The following is a 16355-nucleotide window of genomic DNA, read 5'->3' as shown; positions in this document are numbered from 1 at the left end:
TGCGATTGCTCCTTCATATTAAATTTTAAACTTGCTCAAACTTCATGGCGTTGAAGATTCAACAACAACAACAACAACAAAACCCTCTTAGGGCCCCTAATCCTTATGCAGACACAGGTGTCTCTCTGTCCTTCTCTCTCTCTCCCTCTTCCCCTTCAAAGTATAAGTTCCACAAAGAGAAATGATTAAGCTTAGCGAGGAAGGCATGTCAAAAGGCAAGACAGGGCAAAAACTAGGCCTTTTGTACCACACAGTTAGTCAAATTGTGAATTAAAACGAAAACTTCTTGAGGGAAATTGAAAGTGCTACTCCAGTGAACACACAAAGGACAAGAAAGGAAACCAACCTTATTGCGGATGTGGGGAGAGTTTTAGTACTCAGGAGAGAAGATGAAAACAGTCACAACATTCCCTTAAACCAAAGCCTAATCCAGAGTGAGGCTTTAATTCTCTGCAATTCTATGAAGGCTGAGAGAGGTGAGGAAGCTGCAGAAGAAAAGTTTCAAGCTAGAATAGGTTGGTTCATGAGGTTTAGGGAAAGGAGCCATCTCCATAACATCAAAGTGTGAGGTACAGCAGCAAGTGCTGATGTAAAAGCTGCAGCAAGTTATCCAGAAGATCTAGCTAAGATAATTAATGAAGGTGCCTACACTAAACAACAGATTTTCCATGTAGACAAAACAGCCTTATATTGGAAGAGGATGCCATCTAGGAATTTCATAGCTGGAGAGGAGAAGTCAATGCCTGGCTTCAAAGCTTCAAAGGACAGGCTGGCTCTCTTGTAATGGGCTAATTCAGCTGGTGACTTTAAATAGAAGTCAACGCTCATTTACCATTCTTAAAATCCTAGGGCCCTTAAGAATTATGCTAAATCTACTCTGTGCTCTATAAATGGAGCAACAAAGACTGAATGACCGCACATCTGTTTACAACATGGTTTACTGAATATTTTATGTCCACTGTTGGGGACCTACTGATCAGAAAAATAAAGAATTATTTCAAAATATTACTGCTCATAGACAACTCACATGCTCACCCAAGAGTTCTGATGTAGAGGTATAGTGAGACTAATGTTTTCATGCCTGCTAAAATTACATCCATGCTGCAACCCATAGATCAAGGAGTAGTTTTAACCCTCATGTATTGTTATTTAAGAAATACATTTCATAAGGCTATAGCTGCCATAGACAGTGATTCCTTTGATGGATCTGGGCAAAGTAAATTGAGAATCTTCTGGAAAGGATTTACCATTCTAGATGTCATTAAGAACATTACTGGTTCATTGAAAGATGTCAAAATATCCACATTAACAGGAGTTTGAAAGAAGTTGATGGATGACTTTGAGGGATGCAGGACTTTAGTGGAAGAAGTAACTGCAGATGTGGTGGAAAGAGCAAGAGAATTAGAATTAGAAGAGGAGCCTGAATACGTGATTGAATTGCTGCAATCTCATGATGAAACTTTAACCGACGAGGAGCTGTTTCTTATGGATGAGAGAAGAAAGTGGTTTCTTGAGGTGGAATCTACCCCTGGTGAAGATGCTGTGAAGATTGTTGAAATGACAACAAAGGATTTAGAATATTACATAAACTTAGTTGATAAAAAAAGTGGCAGGCTTTGAGAGGACAGACCCAATTTATTTTTAAACATGTTTATTGGAGTATAATTGCTTTACAATGGTGTGTTAGTTTCTGCTGTGTAACAGTGAATCAGCTATACATATACATATATCCCCATATCTCCTCCCACGTGCATCTCCCTCCCACCCTCCCTATCCCAGCCCTCTTGGTGGACAAAAGCACCGAGCTGATCTCCCTGTGCTATGTGGCTGCTTCCCACTAGCTATCTATCTTACATTTGGGAGTGTATATATGTCCATACCACTCTCTCACTTCGGCCCATCTTACCCTTCCCCCTCCCCGTGTCCTCAAGTCCATTCTCCACGTCTGCGTCTTTATTCCTGTCCTGCCCCTAGGTTCTTCATGACCTTTTTTTTTTCTTTTAGATTCCATATATATGTGTTAGCATACGGTATTTGTTTTTCTCTTTCTGACTTACTTCACTCTGTAGGACAGACTCTAGGTCCATTCACCTCACTACAAATAACTCAATTTCGTTTCTTTTTATGGCTGAGTAAATATTCCATTGTATATATGTGCCACATCTACTTTATCCATTCATCAGTCGATGGACACCTAGGTTGCTTCCGTGTCCTGGCTATTGTAAATAGAGCTGCAATGAACACTGTGGTCCATGACTCTTTTTGAATTATGGTTTTCTCAGGGTATATGCCCAGTAGTGGGATTGCTGGGTCGTATGGTAGCTCTATTTTTAGTTTCTTAAGGAACGTCCATACTGTTCTCCATAGTGACTGTATCAATTTACATTCCCACCAACAGTGCAAGAGGGTTCCCTTTCCTCCACACCCTCTCCAGCATTTAGTGTTTGTAGATTGTTTGATGATGGCCATTCTGACTGGTGTGAGGTGATACCTCATTGTAGTTTGGATTTGCATTTCTCTAATGATTAGTGATGTTGAGCATCCTTTCGTGTGTTTGTTGGCAATCTGTCTATCTTCTTTGGAGAAATGTCTATTTAGCAGATCCCAATTTTGAAAGAAGTTCTACTGTGGGTAAAATGCTTTCAAACAACAGTGCATAGAAATCGTTTCTGCCAAGGAGAGTCCATTGATGCAGCACACTTCACTGTTGTCTCATCTTAAGAAACTGCCACAGCCACCCCAACCTTCAACCACCACCACCCTAATCAGTCAGCAGCCATCAAAACTGACACAAGACCCTCCAACAGCAAAAAGATTATGGCTCACTGAAGTTTCAGATGATTGGTAGCAACTTTCAGCAATAAAGTATTTTTTAATTAAGGTATGTACATTGTTTTTTAGACTTCATGCTATTGTACACTTAATAGTCTACAGTATAGTGTAACCATAACTTTTATAAGAAATGGGAAACCAAAGCACTTGTTTGACTCACTTTATGGCAATATTTGCTATGTTGCTGTGGTCTGCAACCAAGCTCACAATATTTCCAAAGTATACCCGTATCTATAATTGAGGCAAGGCTGAGTGAATCAGTAGGAAGAGTAAAGGCCTCGGGTTCAGAAGACGTGGGTTCCAGTCTGGAATCAGCCAATGAGTAGGAGCATGACATGGGGCAGTGTGGGACATTAAGGTCCCAAACCTCAGGTTCCCCATCCCGGGAGTGAGGATTCTTCCCCTCATAGTGTCCTTGTCAGGATTTATTGAAATCACAAGACAGTGAAGGTCACAAAAGTGCCTTAGTCTCAGCCAGGCCTGAAATCTGAGGCTCGGTTTCCTTATCAGTAAAGAACGAGTCACAATATGGAGTTTGTAGTCATGTCAAAAGGATTAAGTGTTATGTGTAGATTAAAAGATAAGCCAGTGTCCTATTATGCACATAATTAATGAGAATATAAAAATGATGATAACTCATCCTGGGTTAATGGAACGTTTTGCTTCCTTCCTTAATTTTTCTTTTACTATTTTCCAAATTCATTTAAATGTTTTGAAATATATTTAAGAGTATTCCATGCAGCAAATTATTCAAAACCTTTCAAACCTGGAATTTTACCTCTGGAAGGTTCATTTGGTCTTTGCCATGCAAAACTATGCCTGCTAAAAATCACAGCCTCTCGTTGTAGTACTCTCATGGGCTCTTGTAGAGGAAGGAGCATCAATCCACAGCCTCCTCAGCTTCTCTGAACTGCACGTTCCAATTGCTGTCTGTGGAAGAACTCTGCATTTCCGTTGCTGAACTGACCTGTGTCCCCAGCATCCCTCTCAAAAGTGGCAGAGAGAATCTGAGGCAACTCTTCAGACAAGATATTTGAAAATTTCAGCATCTTAAGTCCACTGTGTGATGCTACAGCCTATGAAACATTGTGAGCTCACAGTCTTTGGTCCCCTTTCACATGAAACATGTGTCTGGAGATGGTAAAGGTGGTGGAGTTACTAGATGCCTCGTGGTAATCACACCAGTAGGGTATGTCTGAGACTTCTCACGTGAAGTGAAGTTTAAGCTGAGATCTGAGCCTAAGGAGGCTTTAGCCAGCAGAAGAGGAGAGAGTGGAGACTAGCCAGATATAACAGGAAGGAAATACCCTGTAACCTGGTTCATCCATTTGGAAAATCCAGAGTGGCAATCCCTTACCCAGAAGTTTGTCACGCTGGGAAAAACTTTGTGAAACTTAACAGGACAGTTGTAGAAAGTACCTGAACCCCTTCTGCCCTCCTTGCTCCCACCTCAGGCCTTTACTGACCACCAGCCCTCTAAGAGGAGTCCTATATTATTACTATGATTTCTATCTGTGAAACCATAGAGAAGAAGAAAGTCGTTAGGTAAAACAATTTGAGTATGATTTTATTTTACGTGTTCTTCCACCACTCACTATGCAAGCAACTTTTAATAAATTTTTCTTTCCTCTTCCCAAATTTTCCACTGGAGGAAATTCAGAAATTGGCGGTCCATGATAACTGGTGAACATATTGTCAACCAAGAAATGCAGAAGGCTGCAGATAAGAAAAATAGTTTTTACTTCGGGTCTTATGAATTATAATTTGTGAGGCACTGATTTGAGTAGCAACTCAAATGTGCTCATAGGGAAACAAAAATGGCAAGAGTTTATAAAGGTGACATATAAAGACATTCCAGAGAAGTTATATAGGTTATCTTTACAGAACTATGATTGGTGCTGGCAGGCATTCAGTCACTTGAGGCACCAGATTGGTCGCCATGCTCTGGTCTCCAGGGAATAATGAAAACAAGTTCCAGTCGGTCTCAGGTTGGCCAGGTCAAAGGTTTATGTTGCATTTGGGGGTAGAAATATGTAAGTCCTACTTCCTTACTAGCCTCCTGGCTCCATTTTCAATCCCTTTGACTTAAGTAACCACATTTTGTTGTCCATGGTCCACGTGTCTAGAATTGCAGCTTAGACATCACGCAGCAGGAATCTTTGGAAGGATGGAGGGAGCCAGTTCTCATTCAGAGTGACATTTCTGGAAGATTTTGTGGCAAATGAAGCATTAAGGGTAGCCCACGTACATTAAAACTAGTGGCAAAAACATTTCTTCTGCCTCTCCCTCCCAACTATGATGGGCAACCTATATGTGTGTAATTGAGAGACAAAAGTAATGTGAAAAAGCATATAGATGTAGAAATATACCGTTAATCCACACACCTATTATTTTTGTAGTGAAATTCCCAACCAGGTATATACTACTATGCTATAAAATTTTACATCAGTTATTTTTCTGATTTCAAACTGCTATCTTTATAAACTAATGAAGTGCAAGAACGTGTATTAGAGAAAATATTTTTCTATATTATTTTCATCTTGTTACAGAGCAAGATGTACATCCTTGATAGTTTAGTTTATATTCCCCAGATATATTTCTCTGTGTACAGTACTATATAAACAGGTTTACATGATATATATATTCTTCCAAATTTTTCTCACAGTATGTATACACTTTTCCTCATGTTATGTATGTTTATGTGCATATGTAAATATATGTACACACTTACATATTTTTGTAATTGTTTTTTTACTTGTTTAATCTTTATATGTTTGTGATGTATAGATCTTACTTAATTTTTTTCGATAGACTTTGAAAGACACTCTTACTACTAATCAGATTTATTTATGTACGAGAATATTAAACATTTGCCTATAAAATATTTTTCCTATAATTTGCATTCCTTTCTATGTGACATTTTTGTTTGGGATTGACAAGGTTTTCTTTTTCTAACTTCCCTTCAATTTCTCAAATAAATTTGTAACAGATAAAAGGTTTTTTGGGTCACATATGCAGTTTTGAATTCCCCTGGTATCAATGCCACGCAGATAGGGTACTCAAACAACCCTCTCACCCATGTCTTGGTCTTGGAAGTTCATGATGGATATAAAATACCCTCCCTTAAGCCTGGAGTGCCACAGGGATTGAACTGTCTGGGGGCGGGTGTGCTGGGCATGTGGGGCCCAGGTAGAAGCAGAGGAAAGTTAACCTCCATGGAGGGGAGAAAATGATCCCCTCCATGGGATCCCCTCCATGGGAGGGAGAGGCAGAAGAAATGTTTTTGCCACTAGTTTTAATGTACGTGGTCTGCCCTTAATGCTTCATTTGCCACAAAATCTTCATTTGCCACAAAATGATGACTTACAGAATTATTTTAGGCCAGAAGCACTTTACATGGTATCTCCTATAAGCAAACATATGTTCAAATATTTTGGTCTAAAGCCCTTTTCCATTGTGCCCTGAAACTCTCAAGGATTTTTTTTTTTTTTCGGTACGCAGGCCTCTCACTGTTGTGGCCTCTCCCGTTGCGGAGCACAGGCTCCAGACACGCAGGCTCAGCGGCCATGGCTCACGGGCCCAGCCGCTCCGCGGCATGTGGGATCTTCCCGGACCGGGGCACGAACCCGTGTCCCCTGCATCGGCAGGCGGACTCTCAACCACTGCACCACCAGGGAAGCCCCAAAATTTCAATTTTTGACTTGACAGTTTATCTGTGTGGTATGTGCATTTCTGTCTTACACTTCTTTTACCCCCAAATGTTCACACACTTATGTGCAGATTTTTCTTCACCTCTCTCAGTGGCTGGACTTTTCTCAGGGCATAGAGATCCAGGAAGGGATTGTGGACATGGTGTGGAAAATTCCAGAAAGTAGTGGAAAATTCCAGAAATGTCTAACTGATGCACTGGAGCCCAATCTCCTCTCTCCTTCCCTCTGCCTTGAAACCTCTCTGGTCTGGAACTTTCAGAGCTACAATTCCGGCTCTGACCACTAGGAGTATCTATCTACATTGAGGACTTTTTTTTTTTTTTTAAAGGAAAATACATGATTTGTTTTCTTTTACTGTCATTACAGTGACCCACAAAACTCTGCTTGCTATTTCGATTATAGTTTTCAGGTCTGTTCTTTGTTGTTTGGTTCTTGTAATTTTTTTTGTTTTTTGGTATTATCTCTCTGAGGTGGGCTGAGGTTAATTCCAGCCATTTGACTATTTTCAGAAAATTCTGTTACTTTGTACTAACTTAAGACAATCTCCCACACTACAGCAATAACTTAGTAAATCTGTGCTTGGAGAAGTCATCTTCCATTCCGTGGAGCTCAATTTCAGTCTCTGTTTCCCCAGGTAGCATCTGAATGACCCTAGACAAGCTCCAGCACCTCAGTAAGCCTCAGCAACCTTGGAAAGTTGGTGATTCTGATATCAGAGTCCCCTTGTGAGGAATTCATGAAAGAACAGAGGCAATGTAGCAAGTACAGAGTCTGGCCTACAGCTGGCACACAGAGTTATCTGGGTTTGCAGAATGAAGGAACACAATGTAGTGTAGCTGATCCAGAGTCTGGCATACAGAGCTCCCTGTGTTTGTAACCAGAAGTATCAAGGTCCCCTAAGCCTCCTGATTCCAGATGGCCTCCTCTGCAAGGGTGGTACAGTTGGAGAGAGTGCCCTGGGTGTTAGGCTGGTAGCAAACTCAGGGGGCAGTAATTACAGGAAGTTAAGTCTCCTCTGGCCCCCAGGGCTCTCCTCCTCTGTGCCCTTGGGGAAGGGACTTCCTGTTAGGACTCCATCTTGTTTGTGTGGCTCTGACAAAGTGGTTTGGGGCTTGCACTCTCCTTCTTCGGAAGCCCTTCCTGATATTCTCCAAACCTCCAGCTCCAGACCCACAGATTCTCTTCACGAGCAGCCTGTGAGGAGGGTGGTGACAGATCACTGCCTTCAGGCCACCCCATGGGTGAGTTGGTCAGCACGAGACCTTGTCCTCAGATCCCCACAGGGCAGGAGGGGTTCTGGGTTCCCTCCCTAACCCCAACCCACAGGACCCCCAACAAGCTGACCCCCCTTTAGAGAAGGCATACAGAGGGCTCAGGCTCACTATTTCCCACTCTCTTGAGGAAATGGGCCAGGTGGGCTCTGACACACCCGTCCTGATTCCATGTGGAAAACCTCCCCTCTTATGGAAATGGCCATGGCTGAGGTGAATTATTTCCCCTGGCTGAGAAAAAGGCACAAGTCATGTGATCTTCTCAGGTCTAGGATTTGGAGAGTAGGGAGGGTCACCTAGGTGGGGCGTGGGATTGTGTAAACTAATATCCCTTGGATTTATACGAGGTGGGGGAGGGGCAGAAAACCCACCATTACCACTGACTATTACATTAACTAGTCAGGGTAAATTGTATTAGTCCATAGAAGCTTACTGAGGCTTGCTTTGTTGCCCAGCATATGATCTATTCTGGAATGTTCGATGAGTAGTTGTTATGTGCATTGCTCTATGTCAACTAAATATATTTGTTAACTTAAGTAACATTTTGAAACCTTCTCCCTCTAGCTGAGTTTTTGTCTGCCATTTTGTGCATCACTCAGTGAGCTGTGTTAAAATTTCCCACTGTGACTGTGAATTTGACCATGCTCTATTTCTGTTAGATTTTGCTTTGCATATTTTGGCTCTATTTTAGGACATGCATACAAATTTAGAATTTTATATTAATATCTCCTTATTGCATTGAACCTGTTATCACAAAGAAATCTCCTTCTTTCTCTAGTGATGCTTTTTTCTTTAAAGTGTACCTTTTCTTTTACTAATAGGGTTATACAAGCTTTCTGTAGGTTACTGTGGAAAAGGCATACATTTTGCCATTTTTTTTATTTTCAGCTTTTCTAGATGATTAAAATTTGCATGTGTCTCTTTTCAGGAGCATTTGATGGAAGGTTTCTTGTCCAGTCTGATAATAGCTGTCTTTCTGTTTGGAATACTAATCTGAAATTTTTAATGTAAAAGTAGATGTAATTTGGTTTATATATACTATCTTACTGTATGTTTATTTTTGCCCCTTCTCAGTTCTTTTGCCTTTCCTCTCCTGTGAAATGATTAACATTTTATAACTATTAAATTGTTACCTCATGTGGCTAGGTAAACATTCTTTTGCCATTCTTGTAGTGTTTACCTTTCAGATTACAATGTACATTTTTGCCCTTTCAGTCTAATGTTAGTTAATTAGTTCTTTAAAACTCCTCAGACAATTAGGGGACCTTGAGACACTTTGATTCCATATACCCTCCAAATTTATTGTCATGCATTTTCCTTCTCTCTGTATTTAAATCCCCAGAAGAAATTACTATCATTGTGTTATATAGTCAACACTCATTTAAATTTGCCTACATATTCACAAATGTCATTAGTCTTTCTTTCCTGTATCTATGTGCCTCCACCTGGGAGGATATTTCTTCTGCCCAAAGAAGAGCCTGTAACATTTCTTTGAGTTTGAGTCTTCTGGTCACATATTTTCCGAGTTTTTCTTACATGATGATGAAATGAATGCATATTTTAGGACTGTTTTTCCTTAAAGCATACTTTATCTCCTATTACAATAATACTGTTACACTGAGTTGATATCTTGTTACTTTTGGAAACTTCTCAACCAAGATCTCTTCAAATACCACTTCTCCGCTCTTCCCTCCCGTTCTTTCCGGGACTCACATTAACCATGTGTTAGGTATGTTCACTGCATCTCCTTTAATTATCTCCCCCTCGCTTTTGGTATTCTCCATGTTATGTCTCTCCAGGCTCCATTCTGGATCTTTTCATCGGACCTATCCTTCATATGTCTAATTCTTCCGTCAGGCAGGGAGGTCACCTTTGACCCTTGAACCATCACACCAGGGTAGATTTCAGGGTAGGTTTTATTGTGTCCCAAGAGCCGGGCAGAGAAGAGAGACTTAGAGATGAAAAGCCACTTGTCCCAGGTCACATAACCGGATCCAAGCAGAGCAGGGACTAACATCACAGACTAAACCCTGGGTCCAGACCCTTTCCTCTGAGCTTGTTTTCTTCTTGGCTGTGAATGCTGCCCACCTCTCATTTCCTGAGAAGCAGAAACACAGTGAAGTTTCTAAGCCTTTTTTAGCACTGTGATACATTTCTCTTTAGATTATAAAGCCAGTGATATTTCTTCATTAGGCATGAGAACTTTCCCAGGAATTTTTCTGGTACTGGGCCCATTGATGTGTTGTTCTCAATTTCAGAGAACATTGATCAAGTGAACACTTTACAAAGAAAAGCAAGATGCCGGGGTATTTACCGAAGGAGACACAACTATTGGTCTCAACAGGCCACTTCCCAGCAGCAGCAATATAGAGAATCACTAAGAAGTGATGCTCACGTGGACATCCAAGCAAGATAGTAAGTGACGAGGCAGCATGGCTGACCAGTATCAACCAGTGAAAAACAAAACCTTGTAGTTAAATATGTCATTCTTCTCTCTAACCTGGAAGAGTGAGGAATGATGGGATCAGGTTAACGGTTGAGCAGTCTTTATTGTAGCTCTGCTATCATTGGCGAAAATGTAGGGAAGACTTCCCAAGACTATACGGACCACATTCTTCTCTCCACTTCCCCACAGTGCTCCCTATGCCATTCCATCCTGTCATCGGAGAGGCAATTTTCAGGAACAAGACGAAACCCATGTTAGCAAGGAGACAGAGCAAAAGCCTCCAGAGAGAAGAATGGAGAGAAGCAGGCAGGATGAGACCTTGGGGAGCTGGTTCAAGATCAGAGTGAGTGTGCTGGCTAAATGGACCTAACATGTAGAAGAAGATGACAGAGAGAGTCATGTTGGGCGCGTGTAGAGATGCTGGGAACTTTCCTCTCGTGGCAGTGGAGTTGGTAATCTGTCTTGTTATTCCTAGGAGTTAACTTCCTAGATCATGTGAGGGCAGGTTCAGAGAAGCAATATAAAGGGAGCAGACTGACTGCAGGGAGCATGGGAGAGGCTGTCTAAAAGCAAAGGAGGAAACTACTGCCAAGGAGATGGAGCAACTCCACACCAGAAGACACAGTTTGGCTCAAGCTGAGTGCGGGAGGAGGTTGAGTCTCTGGGGTCCTCGTCAGAGGGGCGGGCCAAGTCTGCCTTAGGTAGGATCTCTTAGAACTTTATAAAAGTAAGCACATGTGAAAGATATGAAGTCGATTATTTCAGGAAAAGTATTTAAATGGAAAGAAAGGGTATTTAGGAAGTCCTTGTCTGGTGTAAAAGTTAGCGAGAACAGATATTGTCCTATCTTAAGAAATTACCTAAAGCCTGAAAAAGGTCCTAAAGCAAGACACAGCTGGGTCTTATCTTAACCTTGGATTCCATTGTATCACTTTTCTTTCCCCAATTATTTCTTTGGCTCCTAGATTCCCTTCGGTATTAAATATGATGAGAAGTGGCTGCTGAATTTGATTCAGAAGCAATGCAGTGTCCCCTTCACCCCAGTCGAAGTAAGAGAGGACATTGAGGCCGATGAGAGGAAACGGGGTAGATGGCAGGCCCAGATGAGAAATGGCTCTGGTCTCATACTGTGCTTCTCTTGTCACTCTCCCTACAGTTTCACTATGAGAAAATGCAGGCCCAGTTCTTCGTTGAGAATGCCAACATTGCCTTCGCACTGAAGAATGTCAACGGCAAGATTTACAATGAGGCTAATGAAAGGGTATGTATCAAGGGCATGAGCAGGGCTAGCTGGGGGCAAGAGGGCAGGACAGAGGCATGGTCTTGCTTGATCCCAGGGCTCAGATTTCCTGGAGCTTACCCAGCCCCTCTTGTGTTCTCAACAGATATCTATCTTTGTTGATCCCTGTGATGCACCCCACTCTGTGCTGAAGGAGCTGAGGTCAGAAAAGGTGGAGCAGATAAAGGTAATGCAGACTCAACACAACCTGTGCACTCACAGCCAGACCCACCTATTGCCCCCGATCACCACCTCAGACTCAGAGCCCCTGAACCCCATCCCTAACTCTGCAGCTGCCCGTGAAGGAACAATATGATGCCTCCCAGCAATCTCTTGACATCCAGAGAGTCCGCTCTGACCCTGGTATGGCTACAGCAGTAATTGTAGAGCAGGTGAGGGCAGAGGGGTCTAGCTGGAAAGGATACTCAGGAATGGTAACTCGGGGAGGGGTTGGTGCTGGAGCTGTACCAGCCAGGAGCCTCTCAGTCCCCGTTTCCCTCCTCCTGTCTTCCTGGAGACTTGATGACCCGTGATACTGGAATGGCACGAAACCCTAGAACTGGCGTGGCCGCCTCCCTGCAGATCCATCCAGGGAATATGCCCAAGGTGAGGACCTTAGACCCAATGTTGGGGCAGGTGGTGATGGTGGGAGAGATTAGGTAGAAGAGGCAGATTTGTCTCAGGTATCCCCTGCTGGGGTCCTCACTCTAACTCTTTCCTCATCATAGCTTTTGGCCTTGGACCTGAGCAATAAGAAACCCTACCAGCTGCACAGCCTGTCCAACACTATGCCGAATGCTTCCAACACCAAGAACTTGAACCTCTCCAACACTGAGGTGAGGTGTGGTACCCAGATCCGTCTTTGAAGGGAAAGTGGGAAGGCGCATGTGGTGGTGACAGAGGAAGGGAAATGGATTTGTAGGAAAAGGAAGCGACTAGGGGTGCACGGCCATCCTGGCTCTGTTTCTCTGGCCCATGTGGTTCCTCCTCATAATCACAGGTGGAGTCTGCAGGGGAGATGGACAAGGGTGAGCGGCTGGAGCCAGAAGGGATGTGTGCAGACAGAAACCCCCTGTGCACCACCTTCCCTGATATGTCAACCAACATAAGGTCAGATGCATCCTCTGTTACCCGGTGGCAGCCTGAGCTACTCCCGAAAGTGCCCGTTTGCAAGGGGCAGCTGACGTGGACCTCAGGGAGGACTACAGGCCCTATGCTCTCCTCTCTGCATCACAAAGCTGCCAAAGTTTCAACCAGCACCCAGTGGGCCCCCAGCCCAACATGTGCATATTTTACATTCTTACGTGCTGTGTCTGAGCCATTCTGGGGCAGGTGAAGAGCTGCAAATGGGGCGCCATTTCCCCTTTCTCCTCTCTTCTTCCCTTACCCCCACCACGGGAAAGCTTCTTTCCCTTCCCTTCGTTTTCTCTCTCTCCCTTGTGTCTAGGCCCATATGTCTCTCTCATCTATCCCCTCGTACCTTCACTCCCTTTCTGTCTTCATCCCCCTCCATCTCCCTCCCTGAGCCCCACCTCACTCACCTCCCTGCCCCAGCACCCTGGGCCATCCAAGGGGGAAGTCCAGGTCTTGGTCCAGGTCTTGGCAGAGTGCTGGACTGCCAGTGAGGTAGCAGAGCCTCGGGCACACACCCCATTCCCTCTTCTCCCCACAGCCTTCAGTGGGGCCCTGGAGGCAGGAAGGGAGGGGAAGGAAGCCCTGCAGCATGGGTTTGAAATGCTGGTCCCTGTGGCACTGGAGAAGAGAGTCCAGGCAGTCTGCGGGGGAGCTACCCAGGGGAAGGAGAGGAAGGGAGGGAGGGAGGGAGGGCCTGCCCTCCCTCTGTGTCAGTCGATGGGGGACGTGTTCAGGGCCCTGGAAGCCTGGGACGCTGTGGTGTGGGTGTACTTGCTCCCATGAGGAAGAGGGTCACCGCCACAGTTCCACTGACTTTTCTGTTTTGTCTTGATTTTGGCAGCTCCATCCTGGAATTGTTCCCCAAGTTACTAACCTTGGTAAGTGTATTCCTTGTTCACTGACTCCTCTAACTGGCACTGACAGCACCCACATACTACTCTGAACCCCATTAGGTCTTGCCCCAGTTACAGTTTTGAAACTGACCCTTCAAAGTCCTGGGCGGAGGGGGATGGTACAGTCCCTGTGGGAACCTGACAAACGCTCTGGACCTTCTTCAAGCACATTCTTCATAGGCTTTGGGGAATCCACGGTGATGATCCAAACTGTAGTCCTGCCCATGGAATTTCCAGGGCCCTTTCACCACTCACCTCTGACCCTCACCCTCTCTTGGGCCCTTCCTTTTCCCTGATCATCCAGCACCACCTCCTGGTCTGCACTGCTGACATCCTCTTCTCTTCCCCAGGATGACCAGGAGACATCCCCACTGGCTAAGTGTGGTTTTGAAGCCTGCAAGCGCTTACCAAGCTGCAAGGTGAGGATGGAGGATCAAGCCGGGTTTTAAGTGGTGCCTGAGAAGGGGCTGTCAGCCATGGTCCTGAGGACTGTTTTGATTCCAGGGAAGCTACTTTGGATCTGATGAGCTGAAGAGCCTAGTCCTGCAATTCCTGCAGCAGTAAGTACCTCAGGGAAGGTGAGCAAGGGGGGCAGGTCTAGGACAGGTGAGGCCACCTAAGCACAGGTCTGCTCAGGGGAGTTTTCAAGTCCATTTGAGGTCCAGACCACAGAGATAGACTGTCTTCATTGCTCCTCCTTAGGTACTACTTGATCTATGACTATGGAGACAGACAGGGTCTCGCGGGTGCTTATCACGAGGAGGCCTGCTTCTCCCTGACGATTCCCTTCCACCCCAAGGACCCAGCCCCGTGAGTATCACAGTACAGCCTCTGCTCCCGGGCCGTGTGGCTCCCCAGCAGACACAGGCCAGCTCCTGCAAACACCCACCACCCACTGTTGCTCTTTGTCTCCTACAAGCAGCTTGTGCGAGTATTTAAAGGACAGCAGGAATATGAAGAAACTCAAGGACCCCAGTGAGTGTGTGATGGGAAGACTGGGTGGGAAAGGGCGGTGAAGGGGTCAATCATAGGGCCCAGGGCGTGGCAGCCCCTGACCTTCGCTCGCTTCCCCTCCCCTCACAGACCTGCGGGTCCAGCTGCTGAAGCACACAAAACGTGTCATTGTGCACACTCTCTGTGTGTTGCCCAAGACTCAGCATGCCTTCAGCTCCTTCGTGGTGGACACGTGGTACCAGACGGTGAGCGCCTGCTTCCTCCCTCGGGCGGGCCCAGGAAGCTGCAGGTGGGTGGGAGGTGGAGGTGGTGACTGGGCGCCTGGGCTCTTCCCTTTCAGGAAACGATGCTCTGCTTCTCCGTCAGCGGGGTGTTCAAGGAAGGTGTGTGTAGACCCCCAGCGCAGATGCCCCACTGCTGCCTCCCCCTGGCCAGGCTCACACCCAGAACCACTCACCTTCCCTGACCCCTTCCCTTCCCTTCGCTTTCTTTCCCCTTCTCTTCCCTTCCCTCCCCTTGTATTCCCTTCTGTTCCCTCCCCTCCCCTCCCCTCCCCCCGCCTCCCCTTCCCCACTGTGTTCTCCTGCCCTTAGGCTTCCCACAGAAAACCCAGGTCTGAGCTGTGTCCATGCCTGTCTGCCCTGCACACCCTGGGCGTTGGGGACACAGGCTGTGGATTTTGGTGGCTCTCATCCCAGATCCTTACTCTGAGAACTTGGGCCATTACTGAACCTCTCGGTTTCATTTGCAAAATGGGGTAGTAGTATCCATCTCTTGGGCGACTGTGAAAAATGCATCCCGTGAACTTGTGTAGGGGTTGTCAGGGACCCTGTCACTGGGCGCAGACTGCTCCTATATTTGCCCTCCCCATTCCCGACACCCTGGCCCCCGTGAACAACTGCCCTCTCAGCATGAGTGTCCAGTCACACCCTGACTGGGGACCGCAGTGTGAGCGTGTACAGCACGTGCAGCTGTAAGGGGTACTGTTGTTTGTTTGCTGTTGAAGTGGAAGGAAGTTCTCAGGGCTGTGTGCGTGCCTTCACCCGGACCTTCATCGCTACCCCTGCCAGCTATGCCAGGTGAGAGCCCTGTTGTGGGCGGGAATGCCCATCCCCACCTGGGCTCAGGGGCAAGGGAATGTAGTGGCAAAGACCTTAGTTTACTCAGTATTGTGGAAAGCCAGCAGGGAGATCCCAGGAGCAGTGTAGCCTAGTGGTTAGGAAGAGCGTGGGCTCTGGAATCGGCCTATGGGTTCTTTCCTTGACCCAACGCTCACTCGCTGTGTGACCTTGGTCAATTCTCATGACCTCTGTGTGACTCAGTGTCATCTTCTGAGAATGGGGATCAGACTGTCCACCCCTTGCACTGTGGTAAAGGGTAAATGCGAAATTGCCCCTGGGTTGGGGATGAACCTATAAATCAAGTGAAGGTGGTAGACAGTCTCTCCAAAGGTGGGCTCTGTGGGGAGGGGCACAGGTACCAGTCAAGGAACCTGGGAGACAGACACAGGAGGGACGTGGAAGGAATCTGGTTGCTGAGTGCCAGTGGGAGCTGAGTCAGTATTGGGGGTGTGGGTGTCCATCCACCAGTTGTCTGAGGGCCTATTTTTCCTTCAGTCTGTGCATCGTGAATGACGAGCTGTTTGTGAGGGATGCCGACACCAGTGAGACCCAGAGTGTGTTCTCCATCGCACTACCTATACCCACCTCAAGCTCCATGCACCCCTCTCCCAGCAGCAGCAGGACATCATGCAGGCATTCCCCACCCCATCTGAGATGAACCTCTAGTGTTCTCAGAAGTGAGTGCTGGGGTTGCATGGGGATAGGAGGGAGCTGG

The 16355-nt window shown here is 45.7% G+C and overlaps 1 protein-coding gene across 1 annotated transcript; it reads left to right on the top strand.

Moving 5' to 3' along the window:
• Window positions 1-1329: 1329 nt before the first annotated feature.
• LOC309978031 (nuclear RNA export factor 3-like) lies at window positions 1330-16298 on the top strand (the record flags this gene model as incomplete). The annotated part of the gene is made up of 17 exons (XM_082864394.1): window positions 1330-1531; window positions 10072-10228; window positions 10449-10602; window positions 11225-11308; window positions 11416-11520; window positions 11645-11725; window positions 12267-12374; window positions 12539-12648; window positions 13514-13550; window positions 13916-13984; window positions 14070-14125; window positions 14268-14375; window positions 14488-14540; window positions 14649-14764; window positions 14860-14902; window positions 15526-15598; window positions 16136-16298. 17 exons carry the CDS (start codon window positions 1330-1332, stop codon window positions 16296-16298), a joined length of 1719 nt encoding a protein of 572 aa, XP_082720520.1.
• Between the last annotated feature and the right edge of the window lie 57 nt (window positions 16299-16355).

This window comes from Leucopleurus acutus (assembly GCF_964270905.1).
Source record: "Leucopleurus acutus genome assembly, chromosome: X".
NCBI classification, from domain to species: Eukaryota; Metazoa; Chordata; class Mammalia; order Artiodactyla; family Delphinidae; genus Leucopleurus; species Leucopleurus acutus.
Note: the sequence above shows the minus strand (reverse complement) of the source record. Positions and strands in the feature narration are given on the sequence as shown.